The sequence below is a fragment of the Bombina bombina genome, chromosome 2 (assembly GCF_027579735.1).
Source record: "Bombina bombina isolate aBomBom1 chromosome 2, aBomBom1.pri, whole genome shotgun sequence".
NCBI classification, from domain to species: Eukaryota; Metazoa; Chordata; class Amphibia; order Anura; family Bombinatoridae; genus Bombina; species Bombina bombina.
This window is the reverse complement of record NC_069500.1, coordinates 1,106,007,213-1,106,031,537: the sequence shown is the minus strand read 5'-3', so window position 1 is coordinate 1,106,031,537 and position 24,325 is coordinate 1,106,007,213. Positions and strand designations below refer to the sequence as shown.

Below are 24,325 nucleotides of genomic sequence, written 5' to 3'. Positions count from 1 at the left end.
TCCTTTAAGTCCACTGTGGTCATGTACTGACCCTCTTGGATCATGGGTAGGATGGTCCGAATAGTTTCCATTTTGAATGATGGAACTCTGAGGAATTTGTTTAAGATCTTTAGATCCAAGATTGGTCTGAAGGTTCCCTCTTTCTTGGGAACCACAAACAGATATGAATAAAATCCCTGTCCTTGTTCCGTCCGCGGAACTGGATGGATCACTCCCATTACTAGGAGGTCTTGCACACAGCTTAGGAATGCCTCTTTCTTTATCTGGTTTGATGATAACCTTGAAAGATGAAATCTCCCTTGTGGAGGAGAAGCTTTGAAGTCCAGAAGATATCCCTGAGTTATGATCTCCAACGCCCAGGGATCTTGAACATCTCTTGCCCACGCCTGGGCGAAGAGAGAAAGTCTGCCCCCCACTAGATCCGTTTCCGGATAGGGGGCTGTTCCTTCATGCTGTCTTGGGGGCAGCAGCAGGCTTCCTGGCCTGCTTGCCCTTGTTCCAGGACTGGTTAGGTTTCCAGGCCTGTCTGGAATGAGCAACAGTTCCCTCTTGTTTTGAAGCGGAGGAAGTTGATGCTGCTCCTGCCTTGAAATTTCGAAAGGCACGAAAATTAGACTGTTTGGCCTTTGATTTGGCCCTGTCCTGAGGAAGGGTATGACCCTTGCCTCCAGTAATGTCAGCAATAATTTCCTTCAAGCCAGGCCCGAATAAGGTCTCCCCCTTGAAAGGAATGTTGAGTAATTTAGACTTTGAAGTCACGTCAGCTGACCAGGATTTAAGCCATAGCGCCCTACGCGCCTGGATGGCGAATCCGGAATTCTTAGCCGTTAGTTTAGTCAAATGAACAATGGCATCAGAAACAAATGAGTTAGCTAGCTTAAGCGTTCTAAGCTTATCAATAATTTCATTCAATGGAGCTGTCTGGATGGCCTCTTCCAGGGCCTCAAACCAGAATGCCGCCGCAGCAGTGACAGGCGCAATGCATGCAAGGGGCTGTAAAATAAAACCTTGTTGAATAAACATTTTCTTAAGGTAACCCTCCAATTTTTTATCCATTGGATCTGAAAAGGCACAACTGTCCTCAACCGGGATAGTGGTACGCTTTGCTAAAGTAGAAACTGCTCCCTCCACCTTAGGGACCGTCTGCCATAAGTCCCGTGTAGTGGCGTCTATTGGAAAAAAAATTCTAAATATAGGAGGTGGGGAAAAGGGCACACCGGGTCTATCCCACTCCTTGCTAATAATTTCTGTAAGCCTTTTAGGTATAGGAAAAACGTCAGTACACACCGGCACCGCATAGTATCTATCCAGCCTACACAATTTCTCTGGAATAGCAACTGTGTTACAGTCATTCAGAGCAGCTAATACCTCCCCAAGCAATACACGGAGGTTCTCAAGCTTAAATTTAAAATTAGAAATCTCTGAATCAGGTTTCCCCGAGTCAGAGATGTCACCCACAGACTGAAGCTCTCCGTCCTCATGTTCTGCATACTGTGACGCAGTATCAGACATGGCTCTAACAGCATTTGCGCGCTCTGTATCTCTCCTAACCCCAGAGCTATCGCGCTTGCCTCTTAATTCAGGCAATCTAGATAATACCTCTGACAGGGTATTATTCATGATTGCAGCCATGTCCTGCAAGGTAATCGCTATGGGCGTCCCTGATGTAATTGGCGCCATATTAGCGTGCGTCCCCTGAGCGGGAGGCGAAGGGTCTGACACGTGGGGAGAGTTAGTCGGCATAACTTCCCCCTCGACAGAACCCTCTGGTGATAATTCTTTTATAGATAAAGACTGATCTTTACTGTTTAAGTTGAAATCAATACATTTAGTACACATTCTCCTATGGGGCTCCACCATGGCTTTCAAACATAATGAACAAGTAGGTTCCTCTGTGTCAGACATGTTTAAACAGACTAGCAATGAGACTAGCAAGCTTGGAAAACACTTTAAAACAAGTTTACAAGCAATATAAAAAAACGTTACTGCGCCTTTAAGAAACACAAATTTTCCCAAATTTTGAAATAACAGTGAAAAAATGCAGTTACACTAACAAAATTTTTACAGTGTATGTAATAAGTTAGCAGAGCATTGCACCCACTTGCAAATGGATGATTAACCCCTTAATACCAAAACGGAATAACAAATGACAAAAACGTTTTTTAAACAGTCACAGCTCTACTGTGGCTTTTTACCTCCCTCAATACGACTTTTGAAGCCTTTTGAGCCCTCCAGAGAAGTCCTGGATCATGCAGGAAGAAGCTGGATGTCTGTGTCTGTAATTTTTGCTGTGCAAAAAAACGCCAAAATATGCCCCTCCCACTCATATTACAACAGTGGAAAGCCTCCAGGAACTGTTTCTAGGCAAAATTCAAGCCAGCCATGTGGAAAAAACTAGGCCCTAATAAGTTTTATCACCAAACATATGTAAAAAACGATTAAACATGCCAGCAAACGTTTTAAAATACACTTTTATAAGAGTATGTATCTCTATTAATAAGCCTGATACCAGTCGCTATCACTGCATTTAAGGCTTTACTTACATTACTTCGGTATCAGCAGCATTTTCTAGCAAATTCCATCCCTAGAAAAATATTTTAACTGCACATACCTTATTGCAGGAAAACCTGCACGCTATTCCCCCTCTGAAGTTACCTCACTCCTCAGAATATGTGAGAACAGCAAAGGATCTTAGTTACTTCTGCTAAGATCATAGAAAACGCAGGCAGATTCTTCTTCTAAATACTGCCTGAGATAAACAGTACACTCCGGTACCATTTAAAAATAACAAACTTTTGATTGAAGAAATAAACTAAGTATAAAACACCACAGTCCTCTTACGACCTCCATCTTAGTTGAGAGTTGCAAGAGAATGACTGGATATGGCAGTGAGGGGAGGAGCTATATAGCAGCTCTGCTGTGGGTGATCCTCTTGCAACTTCCTGTTGGGAAGGAGAATATCCCACAAGTAATGCATGATCCGTGGACTGGATACACTTAACAAGAGAAAAAGGGATTATGTATCGTTTTAAAACAATAAAAATTATATTGTAGACTGTCCCTTTAAACTAAAAGTTATCTTATAAAGACTTTCACAAAATATCACCTATTTCTACATTCACTTAGTTCTCCCATTTATTTTGATTCCTATTTTTTTATTAGTTCATTAAAACATGGATCTGTGAGCCGTAACATTAGCTAAACACAAAGAGGAGGCTAGTGGTTCCTGCCTGATTACTTACTATGGCAATCACTTCATAGCTATAAGGACATGAAACCCCTTATTTAATAGTGAAACCTCACTATTTCAAAAAAAGGGGGTGTCAAGCAGTGACGTCAGAGGTTGGTGAGGCAGTGGCTAGGATACGCCTTCATTCTTTAGATATCCTTTGTTGAAGAAATAGCAATGCACATGGGTGAGCCAATCACATGAGGTATCTATGTGCAGCCACCAATCAGCAGCTACTGAGCATATTTAGATATGATTTTCAACAAAGGACATCAAAAGAATGAAGAAAATTAGATATTAGATGTAAATTGGAAAGTTATTTAAATTTGCATATGGGTTTCATATGAGTTTCATATGGGTTTCATGTCCCTTTAAATTGTGTCTTGGAAAACTGGTCAACTTAGTAAACATCTGATTTTAGTCTAAAAGGATTGTAACAGAAACTCTTGCCAGATAACACAATGCTTGCTCTGATTATGAGATCTAGAAATCCATGCCCATTAAAATATGTTTAAAACATACTTTTTACTTTAATGCTGCAAATTATGCTTATAGATTCTTTCATTACATAAGGGATGAGAGTCAGAGGGGGAGGAAGAGAGACAGAGAGAGACCATGGGGGAGAACACATAAGGAGAGAGATGGATAGATAGAGAGAGAGACACACACACACACACAAGGGGGGTGGGGACCACTGCATTTTAAAGTAATAAAACAGCAGAGCTACAGAGAGTTCAGAAAATTAGTCTATAATTTAGTGTGAAGTACAGAGGCAAGCTGCTAAGTTAGTGGGTGTAAAGTTTGAGTAAACAAAATACAAAAACAACCCTGCTGTAAAAGAGTAAAAAAACATAATTTATGCTTACCTGATAAATTACTTTCTCCAACGGTGTGTCCGGTCCACGGCGTCATCCTTACTTGTGGGATATTCTCTTCCCCAACAGGAAATGGCAAAGAGTCCCAGCAAAGCTGGTCACATGATCCCTCCTAGGCTCCGCCCACCCCAGTCATTCGACCGACGGACAGGAGGAAATATATATAGGAGAAACCATATGATACCGTGGTGACTGTAGTTAGAGAAAATAATTCATCAGACCTGATTAAAAAACCAGGGCGGGCCGTGGACCGGACACACCGTTGGAGAAAGTAATTTATCAGGTAAGCATAAATTCTGTTTTCTCCAACATAGGTGTGTCCGGTCCATGGCGTCATCCTTACTTGTGGGAACCAATACCAAAGCTTTAGGACACGGATGAAGGGGGGGAGCAAATCAGGTCACCTAAATGGAAGGCACCACGGCTTGCAAAACCTTTCTCCCAAAAATAGCCTCCGAAGAAGCAAAAGTATCAAATTTGTAAAATTTGGCAAAAGTGTGCAGTGAAGACCAAGTCGCTGCCTTACATATCTGGTCAACAGAAGCCTCGTTCTTGAAGGCCCATGTGGAAGCCACAGCCCTAGTGGAGTGAGCTGTGATTCTTTCAGGAGGCTGCCGTCCGGCAGTCTCATAAGCCAATCGGATAATGCTTTTAAGCCAAAAGGAAAGAGAGGTAGAAGTCGCTTTTTGACCTCTCCTTTTACCAGAATAAACAACAAACAAGGAAGATGTTTGTCTGAAATCTTTAGTAGCCTCTAAATAGAATTTTAGAGCGCGGACTACGTCCAAATTGTGTAACAAACGTTCCTTCTTTGAAACTGGATTCGGACACAAAGAAGGTACAACTATCTCCTGGTTAATATTTTTGTTGGAAACAACTTTCGGAAGAAAACCAGGCTTAGTACGCAAAACCACCTTATCTGCATGGAACACCAGATAGGGCGGAGAACACTGCAGAGCAGATAACTCTGAAACTCTTCTAGCAGAAGAAATTGCAACCAAAAACAAAACTTTCCAAGATAATAACTTAATATCTACGGAATGTAAGGGTTCAAACGGAACCCCTTGAAGAACTGAAAGAACTAGATTTAGACTCCAGGGAGGAGTCAAAGGTCTGTAAACAGGCTTGATCCTAACCAGAGCCTGAACAAATGCTTGAACATCTGGCACAGCTGCCAGTCTTTTGTGAAGTAAAACAGATAAAGCAGAGATCTGTCCCTTCAGAGAACTTGCAGATAATCCTTTCTCCAAACCTTCTTGTAGAAAGGATAGAATCTTAGGAATTTTTATCTTGTTCCATGGGAATCCTTTAGATTCACACCAACAGATATATTTTTTCCATATATTATGGTAAATTTTTCTAGTAACAGGCTTTCTAGCCTGAATCAGAGTATCTATTACAGAATCTGAAAACCCCCGCTTTGATAAAATCAAGCGTTCAATCTCCAAGCCGTCAGTTGGAGGGAAACCAGATTTGGATGTTCGAATGGACCCTGAACAAGAAGGTCCTGTCTCAAAGGTAGCTTCCATGGTGGAGCCGATGACATATTCACCAGGTCTGCATACCAAGTCCTGCGTGGCCACGCAGGAGCTATCAAGATCACCGAGGCCCTCTCTTGATTGATCCTGGCTACCAGCCTGGGAATGAGAGGAAACGGTGGGAATACATAAGCTAGGTTGAAGGCCCAAGGTGCTACTAGTGCATCTACTAGAGTCGCCCTTGGATCCCTGGATCTGGACCCGTAGCAAGGAACCTTGAAGTTCTGACGGGACGCCATCAGATCCATGTCTGGAATGCCCCAAAATTGAATTATTTGGGCAAAGATTTCCGGATGGAGTTCCCACTCCCCCGGATGGAATGTCTGACGACTCAGAAAATCCGCTTCCCAATTTTCCACTCCTGGGATGTGGATTGCAGACAAGTGGCAGGAGTGATCCTCCGCCCATTGAATTATTTTGGTCACTTCTTCCATCGCCAGGGAACTCCTTGTTCCCCCCTGATGATTGATATATGCAACAGTCGTCATGTTGTCTGATTGAAACCTTATGAATTTGGCCTTTGCTAGTTGAGGCCAAGCTTTGAGAGCATTGAATATCGCTCTCAGTTCCAGAATGTTTATCGGGAGAAGAGATTCTTCCCGAGACCATAGACCCTGAGCTTTCAGGGGTTCCCAGACCGCGCCCCAGCCCACCAGGCTGGCGTCGGTCGTGACAATGACCCACTCTGGTCTGCGGAAGCTCATTCCCTGTGACAGATTGTCCAGGGTCAGCCACCAACGGAGTGAATCTCTGATCTTTTGATCTACTTGAATCTTCGGAGACAAGTCTGTATAATCCCCATTCCACTGTCTGAGCATGCACAGTTGTAATGGTCTTAGATGAATTCGTGCAAAAGGAACTATGTCCATTGCTGCAACCATCAATCCTATTACTTCCATGCACTGTGCTATGGAAGGACGAAGAACAGAATGAAGCACTTGACAAGAGCTTAGAATTTTTTATTTTCTGACCTCTGTCAGAAAAATCCTCATTTCTAAGGAATCTATTATTGTTCCCAAGAAGGGAACTCTTGTTGACGGGGACAGAGAACTTTTTTCTTTGTTCACCTTCCATCCGTGAGATCTGAGAAAGGCTAGGACGATGTCCGTATGAGCCTTTGCTTTTGACAGAGACAACACTTGAATCAGGATGTCGTCCAAGTAAGGTACTACTGCAATGCCCCTTGGTCTTAGAACCGCTAGAAGGGACCCTAGTACCTTTGTGAAAATCCTTGGAGCAGTGGCTAATCCGAATGGAAGTGCCACAAACTGGTAATGTTTGTCCAGAAAAGCGAACCTTAGGAACTGATGATGTTCCTTGTGGATAGGAATATGTAGGTACGCATCCTTTAAATCCACGGTAGTCATAAATTGATTTTCCTGGATAGTAGGTAGGATCGTTCGAATAGTTTCCATTTTGAACGATGGAACCTTGAGAAATTTGTTTAGGATCTTGAGATCCAAAATTGGTCTGAATGTTCCCTCTTTTTTGGGAACTATGAACAGGTTGGAATAAAAACCCATCCCTTGTTCTCTTATTGGAACTGGATGAATCACTCCCATTTTTAACAGGTCTTCTACACAATGTAAGAATGCCTGTCTTTTTATTTGGTTTGAAGATAATTGAGACCTGTGGAACCTTCCCCTTGGGGGTAGTTCCTTGAATTCCAGGAGATAACCTTGAGAAACTATTTCTAGCGCCCAAGGATCCTGAACATCTCTTGCCCAAGCCTGAGCAAAGAGAGAAAGTCTGCCCCCCACCAGATCCGGTCCCGGATCGGGGGCCATCCCTTCATGCTGTTTTGGTAGCAGTGGTAGGCTTCTTGGCCTGCTTACCCTTGTTCCAGCCTTGCATTGGTCTCCAGGCTGGTTTGGGTTGTGAAGTATTACCCTCTTGCTTAGAGGATGTAGAATTAGAGGTTGGTCCGTTTCTGCGAAAGGGACGAAAAATTAGGCTTATTTTTAGCCTTAAAAGACCTATCCTGTGGGAGGACGTGGCCCTTTCCCCCAGTGATGTCTGAAATAATCTCTTTCAAATCAGGTCCAAATAATGTTTTACCCTTGAAAGGAATGTTAAGCAATTTTGTCTTGGAAGACACATCCGCTGACCAAGACTTTAGCCAAAGCGCTCTGCGCGCCACGATAGCAAACCCTGAATTTTTCGCCGCTAATCTAGCTAATTGCAAAGCGGCATCTAAAATAAAAGAGTTAGCCAATTTAAGTGCTTGAACTCTGTCCATAACCTCCTCATACGAAGATTCTTCATTGAGCGACTTTTCTAGTTCCTCGAACCAGAAACACGCTGCCGTAGTGACAGGAACAATGCATGAAATTGGTTGTAGAAGGTAACCCTGCTGAACAAAAATCTTTTTAAGCAAACCCTCTGTTTTATCCATAGGATCTTTGAAAGCACAACTATCTTCGATAGGAATAGTAGTGCGTTTGTTTAGAGTAGAAACCGCCCCCTCGACCTTGGGGACTGTCTGCCATAAGTCCTTTCTGGGGTCGACTATAGGAAATAATTTCTTAAATATAGGGGGGGGAACAAAAGGTATGCCGGGCCTTTCCCACTCCTTATTTACTATGTCCGCCACCCGCTTGGGTATAGGAAAAACGTCGGGGGGCACCGGAACCTCTAGGAACTTGTCCATCTTACATAACTTTTCTGGAATGACCAAATTGTCACAATCATCCAGAGTAGATAATACCTCCTTAAGCAGTGCGCGGAGATGTTCTAATTTAAATTTAAATGTCACAACATCAGGTTCAGCTTGTTGAGAAATTTTTCCTGAATCTGAAATTTCTCCCTCAGACAAAACCTCCCTCATGACCCCTTCAGATTGGTGTGAGGGTATGTCAGAACAGTTATCATCAGCTTCCTCTTGCTCTTCAGTGTTTAAAACAGAGCAATCGCGCTTTCTCTGATAAGTAGGCATTTTGGATAAAATATTTGCTATAGAGTTATCCATTACAGCCGTTAATTGTTGCATGGTAATAAGAATTGGCGCACTAGATGTACTAGGGGCCTCCTGTGTGGGCAAAACTGGTGTAGACACAGAAGGGGATGATGTAGTATCATGTTTACTCCCCTCATTTGAGGAATCATCTTGGGCAATATCATTATCTGTGGCATTACTGTCCTTACTTTGTTTGGACACTATGGCACAATTATCACATAAATTTAAATGGGGAGACACCTTGGCTTTCATACATATAGAACATAGCAGTGTCTTAAAGCATTAAAAGTATTGCACACCAAATTTCAGAGCTTTAACCCTTAAATTAACGGAACCGGAGCCGTTTTTACATTTAACCCCTATACAGTCCCAGCTATATGCTTTGCTGAGACCCAACCAAGCCCAGAGGGAATACGATACCAAATGATGCCTTCTATAAGCTTTTTCAGTGATTCTTAGCTCCTCACACATGCATCTGCATGCCTTGCTCTCCAAAAACAACTGCGCATTAGTGGCGCGAAAATGAGGCTCTGTCTATAACTAGAAAAGGCCCCCATCTGAAAAAGGTGTCCAACACAGTGCCTGCCGTTTTTCTAAACAATCCCCAAGATTATAATAACCATTAATAGTTAGAATCTGCATAATATGCCTAGTAAAGCAATCGTTTTAGCCCAGAAAAATGTCTACCAGTTTTTTAAGCCCTTTTGAAGCCCTTTATTCTTTTATTTAACTAAGAAAATGGCTTACCGGTCCCCATGAGGGGAAATGACAGCCTTCCAGCATTACATGGTCTTGTTAGAAATATGGCCAGTCATACCTTAAGCAGAAAAGTCTGCTAACTGTTTCCCCCAACTGAAGTTACTTCATCTCAACAGTCCTGTGTGGAAACAGCAATCGATTTTAGTAACTTCTGCTAAAATCATCTTCCTCTTACAAACAGAAATCTTCATCTTTTTTCTGTTTCAGAGTAAATAGTACATACCAGCACTATTTTAAAATAACAAACCCTTGATAGAAGAATAAAAACTACATTTAAACACCAAAAAACTCTTAACCATCTCCGTGGAGATGTTGCCTGTGCAACGGCAAAGAGAATGACTGGGGTGGGCGGAGCCTAGGAGGGATCATGTGACCAGCTTTGCTGGGACTCTTTGCCATTTCCTGTTGGGGAAGAGAATATCCCACAAGTAAGGATGACGCCGTGGACCGGACACACCTATGTTGGAGAAAACACTAAACCACATTCATTAAATTATCATTTTCACTAACAGAATCCCTTACAGTAAAATCTTACTTTAATAAGATGTGGGTGAAACACTGCTCTCTGTGCCTCTCTTCCTCCTCTGTAAGGATTCAGGAAGTGACAGTGGCACATTCCACTGCACTTAGAGGGGAAGAACAGAACTCTCTTTTTCACTTTAGCAAAGCTAGCAGGTTCACAGGACAGCAACAAAATATATGAAAGTTGTTTTTTTCCGTTTTTGTTTTGTTTTATAGGATTTAACATCCAGCCCCAACCCTATGTTCCAATTACTAATGCCTCTCGCTGGATTGGTTCAGCCCAAATAGGACTGCCTCAAATAAAGCACTTATGGGCCATGCAATGATCTTAACCACTGTCATCCAGTAGATGGCGCAGCATGTTGTGTAATGGTGGGCAGACCTGCTTGTGCCTCTCCATTGCACAACATATAGCTGTGAAAAAATAAATGCTGGGGAAAAAAATTACAATTTTTTTTTTAAAGCCAATAAAAAAAAATATATTTTTGCCCATATGAAAGGTGAAGCACTGCCTCACCTGCCTCTAGTGACTGCACATCACTGGTGTCAAGATATATTATGGTGACTTAAAAAGCTGTAACCCCTAAAAAAGAGCCAGTCCTGAGATGTATTTGTAATTAGCTGGCAGACACATGATCACTTTTCAGAAATGGGAATATTACCTTCAGTAAAAGCGTTGTAGTTATTTAACTCCAAAGGACCATACATTCCAGAGAACTGACTATCACACGTAGAATTCCAATTGATAAAGCTGGGAGAAAAAGAAAAACATACATATATATATTTTAATTAAATACTTTAGTAAACAGTTATTTGTCTCTATTCACACCACACACTTTTTTTTACATGTAAGAATAAATAGTAGTGAAATATATATGCGTTTTAAAAATAGCTAAACAAGGTGATGTTCTTTTACAATATCAATATCTTCTATATTTATCAGTGACTGATCTACCAATATTAACGGTCGGGTAATGAAATACGATTGAATTAAAGATAAATGCAGCATAACATACTCGTTCTGCACAGGAGGTGGATTCCGCATTACACAAGAGACTGTGTTTTCAGCGTTATAGTTTAAGTCACTTGTCATACAAATTGGCTGGGTTGACCAAACATCTTCCTGGGAGAACAAACCTAAAATAATAAGGTAACTGTGTTAATTCAAATGCCTAAAATTTAACAAAATTCTGCACTTTCCCTAAGATGTTACACATACATAGTTTCAACATACAAAGCCTAAAATACCCAGTGATTCACATAACAAAAAATATGTCTTTATTTCATTAAAAAGGAAAATGAACCACAAATTAGTTTAAGGGACAATAAAATCAAAATTAAACTTTTATCATTCAGGTAGTGCGTGTAATTTAAAACAACTTTCCAACTTCTATTTTTTTATTCATTCTCTAGGTAGTCTATGATAAAAAGCAAACAGAGGTGAGCTCAGGAGCAACAATGCAGTACTGGGAGTTAGCTGTACAGCACACATATGCCTCATCGCTGGCTTACTCGATAAGTTTAGATAATGTCTCCAGTAGAGTATTGCTAATCATTCAACAAAGGATACCAAGAGAATGAAGCAAATTTGATAATAGAATTAAATTGGAAAGTTGGTTAATATTGTATCCGAATCATGAAAGGAAAAAAATGTGTTTAATTTCCCTTTAAGTCTTAATTGTGGAGCAATAGAGTAGAAGATCTGCATTTTACAAGCTATTTGAAAGATGTTAATGCAACCTTTAAATTACAATAGAGTAAAGGTTGATTTAAAATAAATAAAAAATGAACAAACAAACGAGTAGCTTACCTTGGTTTTTCTCACTTTCAGTTAAACTAGGTGATATTATTTCCGGGTAATGAGTGATGGAATTTTTATCTGAACTGTAAAAAAAATGAACTATATAAATTATGATGCAAGTCAAATGTAATTTCTCCAGTTAAAACAGAAACAAAATAAAACTTAACATAAGTTCCATATCTTTGTCCATTTCTGAAGCAGCACTGATGCAAACAAAAACTCACAGCCTAAAACCCAATCTTTTCCTGCTACCTAATATTTTAGTTAAAAAAAGTTAATTACATAACTGCCCAAAGAATCACAGTAAGTATAGCTTTAAAGTGAAGGTCAATTTTTCTTATTCACAACACTTCATGTATAAACTAATGTAAAAATTATTGCAGTCGCTGATTTTATATGTATAAAAAACTATTCCTTTACATATAAAAAGTATTTATAATATACCTCCGTTTTCGCAATACGCTCCGCCCCAACAACACTTCCTTATTCTGCTCGGATAACGTAGCTTTGTTTGTTAGAAGCGGACTACACTCGTGCACCCGTGATTGATTTAAAATGCGCATGCGTTTCATTAAGTGCAGTAACTTTGCCGTAACAATGAATATGAGAGCTGACAACGCATGCGCGTTACATGAACGAGCATGCCGATGATGATGCGCTGTTTGTATAAACGCATGCGCATAAGGTGGCGATGACGAACGAGAAAAGGGGCTGGACGCCATGGGGGTAAAATACAGATAGGAGAGAAAATATGTCAATCACTGAAGGCACTATGGCGGGCGGATTGTACAGCATAAACGGAGCGGATCAAACAAGTAAAAAATAAAACTAATTATTGTGTTTTCCTATATTTTGATGAATGAATATCATAATGATTTTTGCTAATATATTGAAAAATTATATCCAGAACGGCAGACTTGACCTTCACTTTAATTTATCTTGGCTCACATTAATGTGTCATTATTTTATTAAACGTACATAAAAAAAACAAACTATTAGCATGTCATTGAATATTTAAAAAAAAAAAAATAGGGGGTGGGTGGGGTTTTGGCCTATATATCTAAACTCCATCAATTTATATCTAAGGTTTTCTCTTTCTCTATATCATTTTAATACTATATATCTACATATTTATATATGGCCACTTTAACACACACTGTGTGTGATATATATATTTAAAAATAAAATATAAAATAATACAACTTAAAAATTCAAACATATTTTATTCAGGCTTACCTGGTGTTGCAAATGCTGTGAGAAAGATTCAATGAAATTGGAGGGTCCACAGGAAAGACACTGTGCGATCTGTTGTCCCCTGAAATGAAGACAAAAAAATAATTATTATCTACTGCAATAAATATGAACCATGTGTCAATGATAAACAATGATGATACTGCACATAACAGACACAAAATTAGGAGATTGTGAAAAAGAAAATCTAACAGAGATTGGCAAATCTGGTTGATACATTTCATATATTAAAGGGACAGTCTAATTGGAAGTGTTGTTTGTTTAAAAATAGATAACCCCTTTAGTACCCATTCCCTAGTTTTGATTAACCCACATGGTTATATTAATATACTTTTTACCTTGTGGCTAAGCCTCTGCAGACTTCCCCCTTATCTCGGTTCTTTTTGCAAACTTGCATTTTAGCCACTTAGATAAGAGATAAGAGGTGGCATGCAGATGCTTAGAAACAGGCAGAGATTTAGAGGTTATAACGTATATTAATATAACAATGTTGGTTGTGCAAATCTGGTTTAAATTCCTTTCTTCCGTGGAGTGAAAACACATTGTGAATACTGAGTAAATAAATCCTTTCCACCCCGTTGTAAAGTTCAGCCATGTTAAACAATGTTGTAAGAGGCGAGAGCCAGACCAAAGACAAGCACGGAAGTGGTCATGTGGTGTCACTCAGCAACTGAAGATATTTAAAGTGATTGTAAAGTTTGAAGAATTAAAGCCCAGTAGCTAAAAATAATGCACTTTAATTCATTAAACTTAACATGCTTTTTAATAACAAAAAACATTTATTTAGGGCAAACAGACCGCCGATCCCTTGCCCACTACTACGACTGTACTTTGTATATCAATGACGGCTTCCTCCAATTGTTGCATGCCCCACAAGCTGGACACCCATGGGGGCACACAACGATTGGAGGAAGCCTGATTTGTCATCGATCTGAGAATCAGGCGGAGAATCGCTGGTCAGATTACAATAACAAAATGGTAAGTGTTTTTTTAAAAAAGGCATGTTTGTAAAGTTTAATGAATTAAAGTGCCCCTGTTTTGGTTGTTTTTAAGATACTGGGCTTTAATTCTTTAAACTTTACCATCACTAACATTGCATGTAAAATAGTTTTTTTTCTCACATTTACATTGACAGCACATAAATATGCAGATCACCTCTAGAGAAGATACTCAGACAAACAACGGGATCTAGACAAAAATGCAAAAAAGGGGGAAACTGGAACAACCAATGAGAAACAAAAGGGCCATAATACTTTTTCTACCAAAGGCTAATCCAGAAAAAAATACACTAAAATGATAGAACATGGTAAACTGAAGTTAAGAGCAGCACATATTAGCTTATATAACTGCAAAGTGACAAGGTGCTCAACAGAAAGCCACTGAATGGGTAGAATGTGTAGGAAAAAGGCACATTAACCAGCCAACTGACAGGCTACTATCATGGGCAGTACGAAGCCATTGGGAGAGGGTTTAGATGACTTAAAGAGACAGTCTACATCAGAATTTTTATTGTGTAAAAAGATAGATAATCCCTTTATTACCCATTCCCCAGTTTTGCAAAACCAACACAGTTATATAAATACACTTTTTACCTCTGTGATTACCTTATATCTAAGCCTCTGCGAATTGCCCCGTATTTCAGTTCTTTTGACAGACTTACATTTTAGCCAATCAGAGCTGGCTCACCTGAATGCTACGTGTGTGAGCACAGTATTATCTATATGACACACATGAACTAACACCCTCTAATGGTGAAAAACTGTCAAAATGCCCTGAGAGAAGAGGCGGCCTTCAAGGGCTAAGAAATTAGCATTTGAACATCCTAGGTTTAGCTTTCAACTAAGAATACCAAGAGAACAAAGCAAAATTGGTGATACAAGTAAATTTGAAAATTGTTTAAATTGACATTCTCTATCTGAATCATGAAAGTTTATTTTGGAATAGACTGTCCCTAGTACAAAATCTGCTTAGTTACTTGAGAGATTCAGGAGAGCTTTTGAAAGTATATTAGCAATCAGATTAATGTTAGGCAGCGGTGGATGTGGCGCCGTCATACTTTTTTATACAGCACAGATAGGACATTAAAGGGACAGTCAACACCACAATGTTGTTGTTTAAAAAGAAAGATAATCTTTTTATTACCCATTCCCCAGTTTTGCATAACCAACACAGTTATATAAAACAGAATTTATGCTTACCTGATAAATTACTTTCTTTTACGGTGTATCCAGTCCACGGATTCATCCTTACTTGTGGGATATTCTCAATCCCTACAGGAAGCGGCAAAGAGAGCACACAGCAAAGCTGTCCATATAGCTCCCCTCAGGCTCCCCCCCCCCCCCCCAGTCATTCGACCGACGGTTAGGAGAAAAAGGAGAACCATAGGGTGCAGTGGTGACTGTAGTTTCTTTAAAAAATTAAATTTGAACCTGACTTAATTGTCAGGGCGGGCCGTGAACTGGATACACCGTAAGAGAAAGTAATTTATCAGGTAAGCATAAATTCTGTTTTCTCTTACTTGGTGTATCCAGTCCACGGATTCATCCTTACTTGTGGGATACCAACACCAAAGCTTTAGGACATGGATGAAGGGAGGGAACAAGTCAGGTAACCTAAACGGAAGGCACCACTGCTTGCAAAACCTTTCTCCCAAAAATAGCCTCCGAAGAAGCAAAAGTATAGAATTTGTAAAATTTGGCAAATGTATGCAGTGAAGACCAAGTCGCTGCCCTACAAATCTGTTCAACAGAAGCCTCATTCTTGAAAGCCCATGTGGAAGCCACAGCTCTAGTGGAATGAGCTGTAATACGTTCTGGAGGCTGCTGTCCAGCAGTCTCGTAAGCCAATCGGATGATGCTTTTCAGCCAGAAGGAAAGAGAGGTAGCAGTCGCTCTCTGCCCTCTCCTCTTACCAGAATAGACAACAAACAAGGATGATGTTTGTCTGAAATCTTTAGTTGCTTTTAAGTAGAATTTTAAAGCACGAACCACATCAAGATTGTGTAACAGTCGTTCCTTCTTAGAAACTGGATTAGGACACAGAGAAGGAACAATGATTTCCTGGTTAATATTCTTATTAGAAACCACTTTTGGAAGAAAACCAGGTTTGGTACGCAAAACAACCTTATCTGCATGGAACACCAGATAGGGTGAATTACACTGCAAAGCAGACAATTCAGAAACTCTTCGAGCAGAACAAATAGCTACTAAAAACAAAACTTTCCAAGATAACAACTTAATATCTATGGAATGCAAAGGTTCAAACGGAACCCCTTGAAGAACTGAAAGAACTAAATTTAGACTCCATGGAGGAGCCACAGGTTTGTAAACAGGCTTAATTCTAACTAGGGCCTGTGCAAACACCTGAACATCTGGTACAGCTGCCAGACGCTTATGCAACAGGATAGACAGAGCAGATATCCCTTTAAGGAACTAGCTGACAAACCTTTCTCCAATCCTTCTTGGAGAAAAGACAATATCCTTGGAATCCTAACCTTACTCCACAAGTAACCCTTGGATTCACACCAACTAAGATATTTCCGCCATATCTTATGGTAAATTTTCCTGGTGACAGGCTTTCTGGCCTGTATCAGAGTATCTATAACTGATTCCGAGAACCCACGCTTAGCTAGAATTAAGCGTTCAATCTCCAAGCAGTCAGTTGCAGAGAAACTAGATTTGGATGCTTGAAAGGACCTTGAATTAGAAGATCCTTTCCTCGATGGCAGTTTCCATGGTGGGACCGATGACATATCCACTAGGTCTGCATACCAAGTCCTGCGTGGCCACGCAGGCGCTATCAGAATTACCGAAGCCTTCTCCTGTTTGATTCTGGCTACTAGCCGAGGGAGAAGAGGAAACGGTGGAAAGACATAAGCTAGACTGAATGACCAAGGCGCTACTAAGGCATCTATCAAAGCCGCCTTGGGATCCCTGGACCTTGATCCGTAAAGGGGAAGTTTGGTGTTCTGACGGGACGCCATCAGATCCAACTCTGGAATGCCCCATAGCTGGGTCAGCTGAGCAAAAACCTCCGGGTGGAGTTCCCACTCCCCCGGATGAAAAGTCTGACCCCTGGGATGTGAATAGCAGATAGATGGCAGGAGTGATTATCCGTCCATTTGATGATCTTGGGTACCTCCTTCATCGCTAGGGAACTCTTTGTTCCTCCCTGATGATTGATGTACGCTACAGTCGTGATGTTGTCCGACTGAAATCTGATGAACTTTGCCTCCGCTAGTTGAGGCCATGCCTGGAGCGTATTGAATATCGCTCTCAGTTCCAAAATGTTTATCGGGAGAAGGGATTCTTCCCGAGACCATAGACCCTGAGCTTTCAGGGAGTTCCAGACCGCACCCCAGCCTAACAGACTGGCGTCGGTCGTGACAATGATCCACTCCGGTCTGCGGAAACTCATTCCCTGAGACAGGTGATCCTGAGGCAACCACCAGAGAAGAGAGCCTCTGGTGTCCTGGTCCATTTGTATTTGAGGAGATAAATCTGCATAATCCCCATTCCACTGTTTGAGCATGCACAGTTGCAGTGGTCTTAGATGAATTCGGGCAAAAGGGACCACGTCCATTGCCGCGACCATCAAACCTATTACCTCCATGCACTGAGCGACGGAAGGCCGAGGAATGGAATGAAGAACTCGGCAAGTATTCAACAGTTTTGACTTCCTGACCTCTGTCAGAAAGATTTTCATTTCTACCGAGTCTATTAGTGTTCCCAGGAAGGGAACCCTTGTGAGCGGGGACAGAGAACTTTTTTTACATTCAACTTCCAACCGTGAGACCTTATAAAGGCCAGAACAATGTCCTTATGAGCCTTGGCTCTGTGAAAAGACGACGCCTGTATTAAGATGTCGTCTAGGTAAGGTGCTACTGCAATGCCCCGCGGTCTTAGTACAGCTAGAAGGGACCCTAGTACCTTTGTGAAAATTCTGGGAGCGGTGGCCAACCCAAAAGGAAGGGCCACAAACTGGTAATGTTTGTCTAGAAAGGCGAACCTTAGGAACTGATGGTGATCTTTGTGGATAGGAATATGTAGGTACGCATCCTTTAGATCCACGGTAGTCATATATTGACCTTCCTGGATCATCGGCAAGATTGTCCGAATGGTTTCCATTTTGAAAGACTGAACTCTGAGGAATTTGTTTAGAATTTTTAGATCCAGGATTGGCCTGAAAGTTCCTTCCTTTTTGGGAACTACGAAAAGGTTTGAGTAAAAGCCCAGTCCTTGTTCACTCCCATTTTTAGAAGATCTTCTACACAGCGTAAGAACGCCTGTTTCTTTGTTTACTCTGAAGACAAACAAGAAATGTGGAACCTTCCCCTTGGGGGAGAATCCTTGAATTCTAGAAGATACCCCGGAGCAACAATTTCTAATGCCCAGGGATCTGGAACATCTCTTGCCTGAGCAAAGAGAGAGAGTCTGCCCCCTACTAGATCCGATCCCGGATCGGGGGCTACCCCTTCATGCTGTCTTGGTAGCAGGAGCAGGCTTCTTGGCCTGTTTACCCTTATTCCAGCCCTGCAAGAGTTTCCAGGTTGCTTTGGCCTGTGAAGCGTTATCTTGCTTTGCGGCAGCAGAGGTTGCAGCAGGTCCGCTCCTGAAGTTGCGAAAGGAACGAAAATTAGCTTTGTTTTTGGCCTTAAACGGTCTATCTTGTGGAAGGGCATGGTCCTTTCCCCCAGTGATATCCGAAATAATTTCTTTCAGCTCTTGGCCGAATAGGGTTTTCCCCTTGAAAGGAATATTTAATATTACGCCGACCACGATTTGAGCCAAAGCGCTCTTCGCACCATGATTAGCTAACTTAGCTAATTGGAAAGCGGCATCAGTGATAAAAGAATTAGCCAGCTTTAAAGCATGAATTCTATCCATGACCTCGTCGTATGAAGTCTCCCTCTGGAGCGACTCCTCCAGAGCCTCAAACCAAAAAGCCGCTGCAGTAGTTACCGGAATAATGCAGGCAATTGGTTGAAGAAGGAAACCTTGCTGAACAAAAATTTTCTTCAGCAAACTTTCCAATTTTTTATCCATAGGATCTTTGAAAGCACAACTGTCCTCTATTGGTATAGGTGTACGCTTAGCAAGTGTTGAAACAGCTCCCTCTACCTTAGGGACCGTCTGCCACGCGTCCCGTCTGGGGTCGTTTATGGGGAACATTTTCTTAAAGATAGGAGGGGGAACAAAGGGTACACCTGGTCTCTCCCACTCCCTAGTCACAATATCTGCCACCCTCTTAGGGATCGGAAATGCCTCAGTGTATACAGGGACCTCTAAAAACCTGTCCATTTTACACAATTTTTCTGGGACCACCATGGGGTCACAATCATACAGCGTAGCTAAAACCCTCTTAAGCAGGACGCGGAGGTGTTCCAGCTTAAATTTAAACGCTAAGGAATCTGACTCTGCCCGCTGAGAAACTTTTCCTGTGTCAGAAATTTCTCCCTCAGACAGACCGTCCCTCACTGCCACTTCAGAGTGTTGTGAGGGTACTACAGATAAATCATCCAAAGTTTCTGATTGCTCATCCTCTGTATTTAAAACTGAGCTATCGCGCTTTTTTGGAAAAACTGGCAGTTTGGATAAAAATGCTACAAGGGAATTATCCATTACTGCTGCTAATTGTTGTAAGGTAATAGGGGCCAATGCGCTAGAGGTACTAGGCATCGCTTGCGCGGGCGTAACTGGTGTCGACACATGGGGAGAGGAAGAAGAACTATCCTCGTTACCTTCCGTTAAAGAATCATCTTGGGCTACATTTTTAAGTGTCACTGCATGGTCTTTAAAATGCTCAGATGTTTTAGCACACTTTAAACACAAATGCAATGGGGGTACCGCCATGGCTTTTAAACATAAAGAACAAGGTCTATCTGAAGACTCAGACATGTTTGACAGACTTAGATAGCACTACAATACAGTAAAAAACACTTTTTGAAAAAACGTTACTGTGCCTTTAAATAATAAAAAGCACACACTTTTTTTTACCAAATCACCAAAAAACATCCGATCTTTATGAAATTTTCACCACATGATCCTAATGCTTTGAAATGATTGCACGCACATTTTCAAATCAATTAACCCCTTATTGCCCAAACCGGAGCAAATTGAAGCAGGCTACCGGTTTAACACACTACAGCACGGTGCCACAGTCTTTGCTGTGGCCCTACCTTCCTTTGGGATTATTTGTAGATGAAAATAAGCCTCCCTGGAGTCCTCCCTGCACTCTCTGGACTCTACATGTGAAGCTGCATGAAGCTGCCTTGCAAAACAACTGCGCAACTGAGGCGCGAAAATGAGGCCCCCTCCCTCTTCATTCCGGAGTTATGGGGCCTTCCTGAGTCAGATTAGGTGTCTTACAATATGCCAGGCGTAATAAAACCCCAAAAAGTGTTCCAAACTTCTAAAACACTTGAACAAATATGAGATTACACTAATAAAGTAATCGATTTAGCCCATAACAGTGTCTACCAGTATTTAAGCTCTTAACCTAAGCCATCCTTCTATACTGAGTCTCAGAAAATGGCTTACCTTCCCACATGGGGATTTCTGTCAGTCTTCTAGCATTACCAGGTCTTGTTAGAAAAAAATGACTGAGCATACCTTAAGCAGTTAAGCCTGCAAACTGTTCCCCCCAACTGAAGTTCTCCGGTACTCAACAGTCCTGCGTGGGAACAGCAATGGATTTTAGTTACAACATGCTAAAATCTTTTTCCTCTCAGCAGAAATCTTCATCACTTTCTGCCTCAGAGTAAATAGTACAAACCGGCACTATTTTAAAATAAACTCTTGATTGAAGAAATAAAAACTACAAATCTAACACCACATACTCTTTACCCTCCCGTGGAGATGCTACTTGTTAGAGCGGCAAAGAGAATGACGGGGGGGCGGAGCCTGAGGGGAGCTATATGGACAGCTTTGCTGTGTGCTCTCTTTGCCACTTCCTGTAGGGATTGAGAATATCCCACAAGTAAGGATGAATCCGTGGACTGGATACACCAAGTAAGAGAAATACACTTTTTACCTCTGTGATTACCTTGTATCTAAGCCTCTGCAAACCCCCCTTATTTCAGTTCTTTTGACAGACTTGCATTTTAGCCAATCAGTGTTCACCCCATGGTAACTTCATGTGCATGAGCTCAATGTTATCTATATGAAACACATGAACTAATGCCCTCTAGTGGACAAAATGCATTCAGATTAGAGGTGGCCTTCAAAGTCTAAGAAATTAGCATATGAACCTCCTAGGCTTAGCTTTCAACTAAGAATACAAAAAAAAACAACGCAAAATTGGTGATAAAAGTAAATTGTACAGTTGTTTAAAATTACATTCCCTATTGTAATCATGAAAGTTTTTTTGGACTTGACTGTCCCCTTAAGGCTGGAATTCTTCTTGTATTGTGATTCCAGTTTTGTATCAGAGGTGCATTTATTTTGTGTGTGAGACATTAGAGCTCCTAGTGACCCATAATTATGTTATGTTCAATGGTGAATATTTCCTGTTGTGCAACAGTAATTGGGGCACAGTTTGCCCCATGATTCACATAACGTATTTATTGGTTGGTGGGAACTCCAGAACTTCTATTCCTTTAAGAACAAATTTGCTGATAAGATTTTTTTGTACATGAATTATATAGATAAACTTATGCTAAATGGAATCAGTAAGAAATATTTTTCCAGAGGTTGAACAGTTACATGGAAGCAGAAGTGCAATAATTAAATCCTAGAGCAAAAACATAATTTATGTAAGAACTAACCTGACAAATTCATTTCTCTCATATTGGCAAGAGTCCATGAGCTAGTGACGTATGGGATATACAATCCTACCAGGAGGGGCAAAGTTTCCCAAACCTCAATTTAACGAATAGCCAAGTAGTGGGTGATAAAATAAGGAGTAAAAAAGCATACAAAAAGAGGAACTGGAAATATAATTGTGCTTTTATACAAAAATCATAACCACCAAAAAAGGTGGGCCTCATGGACTCTTGCCAATATGAAAGAAATTAATTTATCAGGTAAGTTCTTACATAAATTATGTTTTCTTTCATGTAATTGGCAAGAGTCCATGAGCTAGTGACGTATGGAATAGAAATACCCAAGATGTGGAAGTTCACAGAAGAGTCACTAGAAAGGGAGGGATAAAATAAAAACAGCTATTTCTGCTGAAAAAATAAATCCACAAAAAAATAATGTCTCATAAATTTCACATAAATTTCAAGAAAAAAACTTAAATCATAAGCAGAAGAATCAAACAGACAGCTGCCTGAAGAACTTTTCTACCAAAGACTGCGTCAGAAGAAGCAAATACATAAAAATGAAAAAATTTATTAAATGTATGCAAAGACCACCAAGTTGCTGCTTTTGCAAATCTGATCAACCGAAGCTTCAGTCTTAAAAGCCCAAGAAGTGCAACTGATCTAGTAGAATGAGCTGTAATTCTCTGAGGCGGAGACTGACCCATCTCCAAATAAGCCTTGAAAATCAAAAGTTTTAACCAAGATGTCAAAGAAATGGCAGAGGCTTTCTGACCTTTCCTAGGACTAGAAAAAACAACAAACAGACTAGAAGTCTCCCTGAAATCTTTAGTAGCTTCGACATAATATTTAAAAGCTCTAACTACATCTAAAGAATGTAAAGATCTTTCAAGAGTATTCTTAGGATTAGGACACAAAGAAGGAACAACAATTTCCCTACTAATGTTGTTAGAATTCACAACCTTAGGAAGAAATTTAAACGAAGTCCGCAAAACAGCCTTATCCTGATGAAAAATCAGAAAAGGAGACTCACGAGAGAAAGAAGACAATTCAGAAACTCTTCTAGCTGAAGAGATAGCCAAAAGAAACAACACTTTCCAAGAAAGTAGTTCAATATCCAAATAATGCATAGGCTCAAAAGGACTAGCCTGCAAAACCTTCAAAACCAAATTAAAACTCCAAGGAGGAGAGATTGATTTAATAACACGCTAAAGCCTGAACAAAACAGTGAATATCAGGAAGTTTAGCAATCTTTCTATGAAATAAAACAGAAAGAGCAGAGATCTGTCCCTTCAAGTACTTTAATAGAGGCCAAGCCTGAAGAGCCATGAAAATAGCACAGAGTTCTAAAATATTGATAGGTAACCTCACCTCTTGAGGATTCCAAACCCCTTGTGCTGTCAGAGACCCCCAAACAGCTCCCCAACCTGTGAGATTTGCATTTGTTGAAATCACAGTCCAGGAAGGACTACAAAAGAGGCCCCTTGAATAATGGTCTAACCACCAAGTCAGAGAGAGTTGAGTATTGGGATCTAAGGATATCAATTGTGATATCAGAGTATAATACCTGAACCATTGATTCAGCATGCAAAGCATCAGAGAGGTCTCATATGAAAACGAGCAAAGGGGATCGCGTCAGATGCTGCAGTCATGAGACCTAAACCTTCCATGGACATAGCCAATGAAGGGAATGATCGAGACTGAAGGTTTCGACCGGCAGAAACCAATTTCATTCGTCTCTTGTCTGTTAAAGACAGAGTCATGGACACTGAATCTATCTGGAAACCTAAAAAGGGGACCCTTGTCTGAGGAATCAAGAAACTCTTTGGTAAATTGATCCTCCAAACATGTCTTTGAAGAAACAACACAAATTGATTTGTGTGAGATTCGGCTAAATGAAAAGATTGAGCCAGTACCAAGATGTCGTCCAAATAAGGAAATACCGCAATACCCTGCTCTCTGATTACAGATAGAAGGTCATCTAGAACCTTCGAAAAGATTCTGGGAGCTGTCGCTAGGCCAAATGGAAGAGCGACAAATTGGTAATGGTCGTCTAGAAAAGAGAATTTCAGAAACCAATAGTGGTCTGGATCAATCGGGATGTGAAGATATGCATCCTGTAAGTCTATTGAGGACATATAATGACCTTGCTGAACAAAAGGCAGAATAGTCCTTATAGTCACCATCTTGAAAGTTGGGACCCTTACAAATTGATTCAAAAACTTCAGATCCAGAACTGGTCTGAATGAAGTTTCCTTCTTCTGGACAATGAATAGATTTGAATAAAAACCCAGACCCTGTTCCAGAAGTGGAACTGGTACAACTACCCCTGAAAGCTCTAGATCTGAAACACACCTCAGAAAGGCCTGAGCTTTCACAGGATTTGATTAGCCCTACCCCTGCATGCCCGATGTCTTGGGGGTCACATTTGACTCAGATCTTTATTTCACTCCTCACGTTCAGTCCTTGGCTAAAGCTTGCCACATCCACCTTAAAAATATCTCTAAAATTAGACACTTCCTTACACAAGACAACTAAGATTTTAATCCACTCTCTCATTCTTTCCCGCCTCGATTACTGCAACGCTGTCCTCTCTGGTCTCTACACCTGCCGCCTAGCTCCTTTACAATCCA

General features: G+C 40.8%; 1 protein-coding gene across 1 annotated transcript in view; it reads right to left on the bottom strand.

Annotated features, from left to right (window-relative positions):
• The window catches only part of TMEM131L (transmembrane 131 like), a gene marked incomplete in the record, with an annotated part of 682,792 nt that overhangs the window by 39,551 nt on the left and 618,916 nt on the right, over window positions 1-24,325 (bottom strand). The window contains 4 exon segments of the mRNA XM_053703753.1: window positions 10,542-10,630; window positions 10,896-11,016; window positions 11,690-11,763; window positions 12,917-12,995. Of these exon segments, the coding sequence (XP_053559728.1) occupies window positions 10,542-10,630; window positions 10,896-11,016; window positions 11,690-11,763; window positions 12,917-12,995 (363 nt within the window).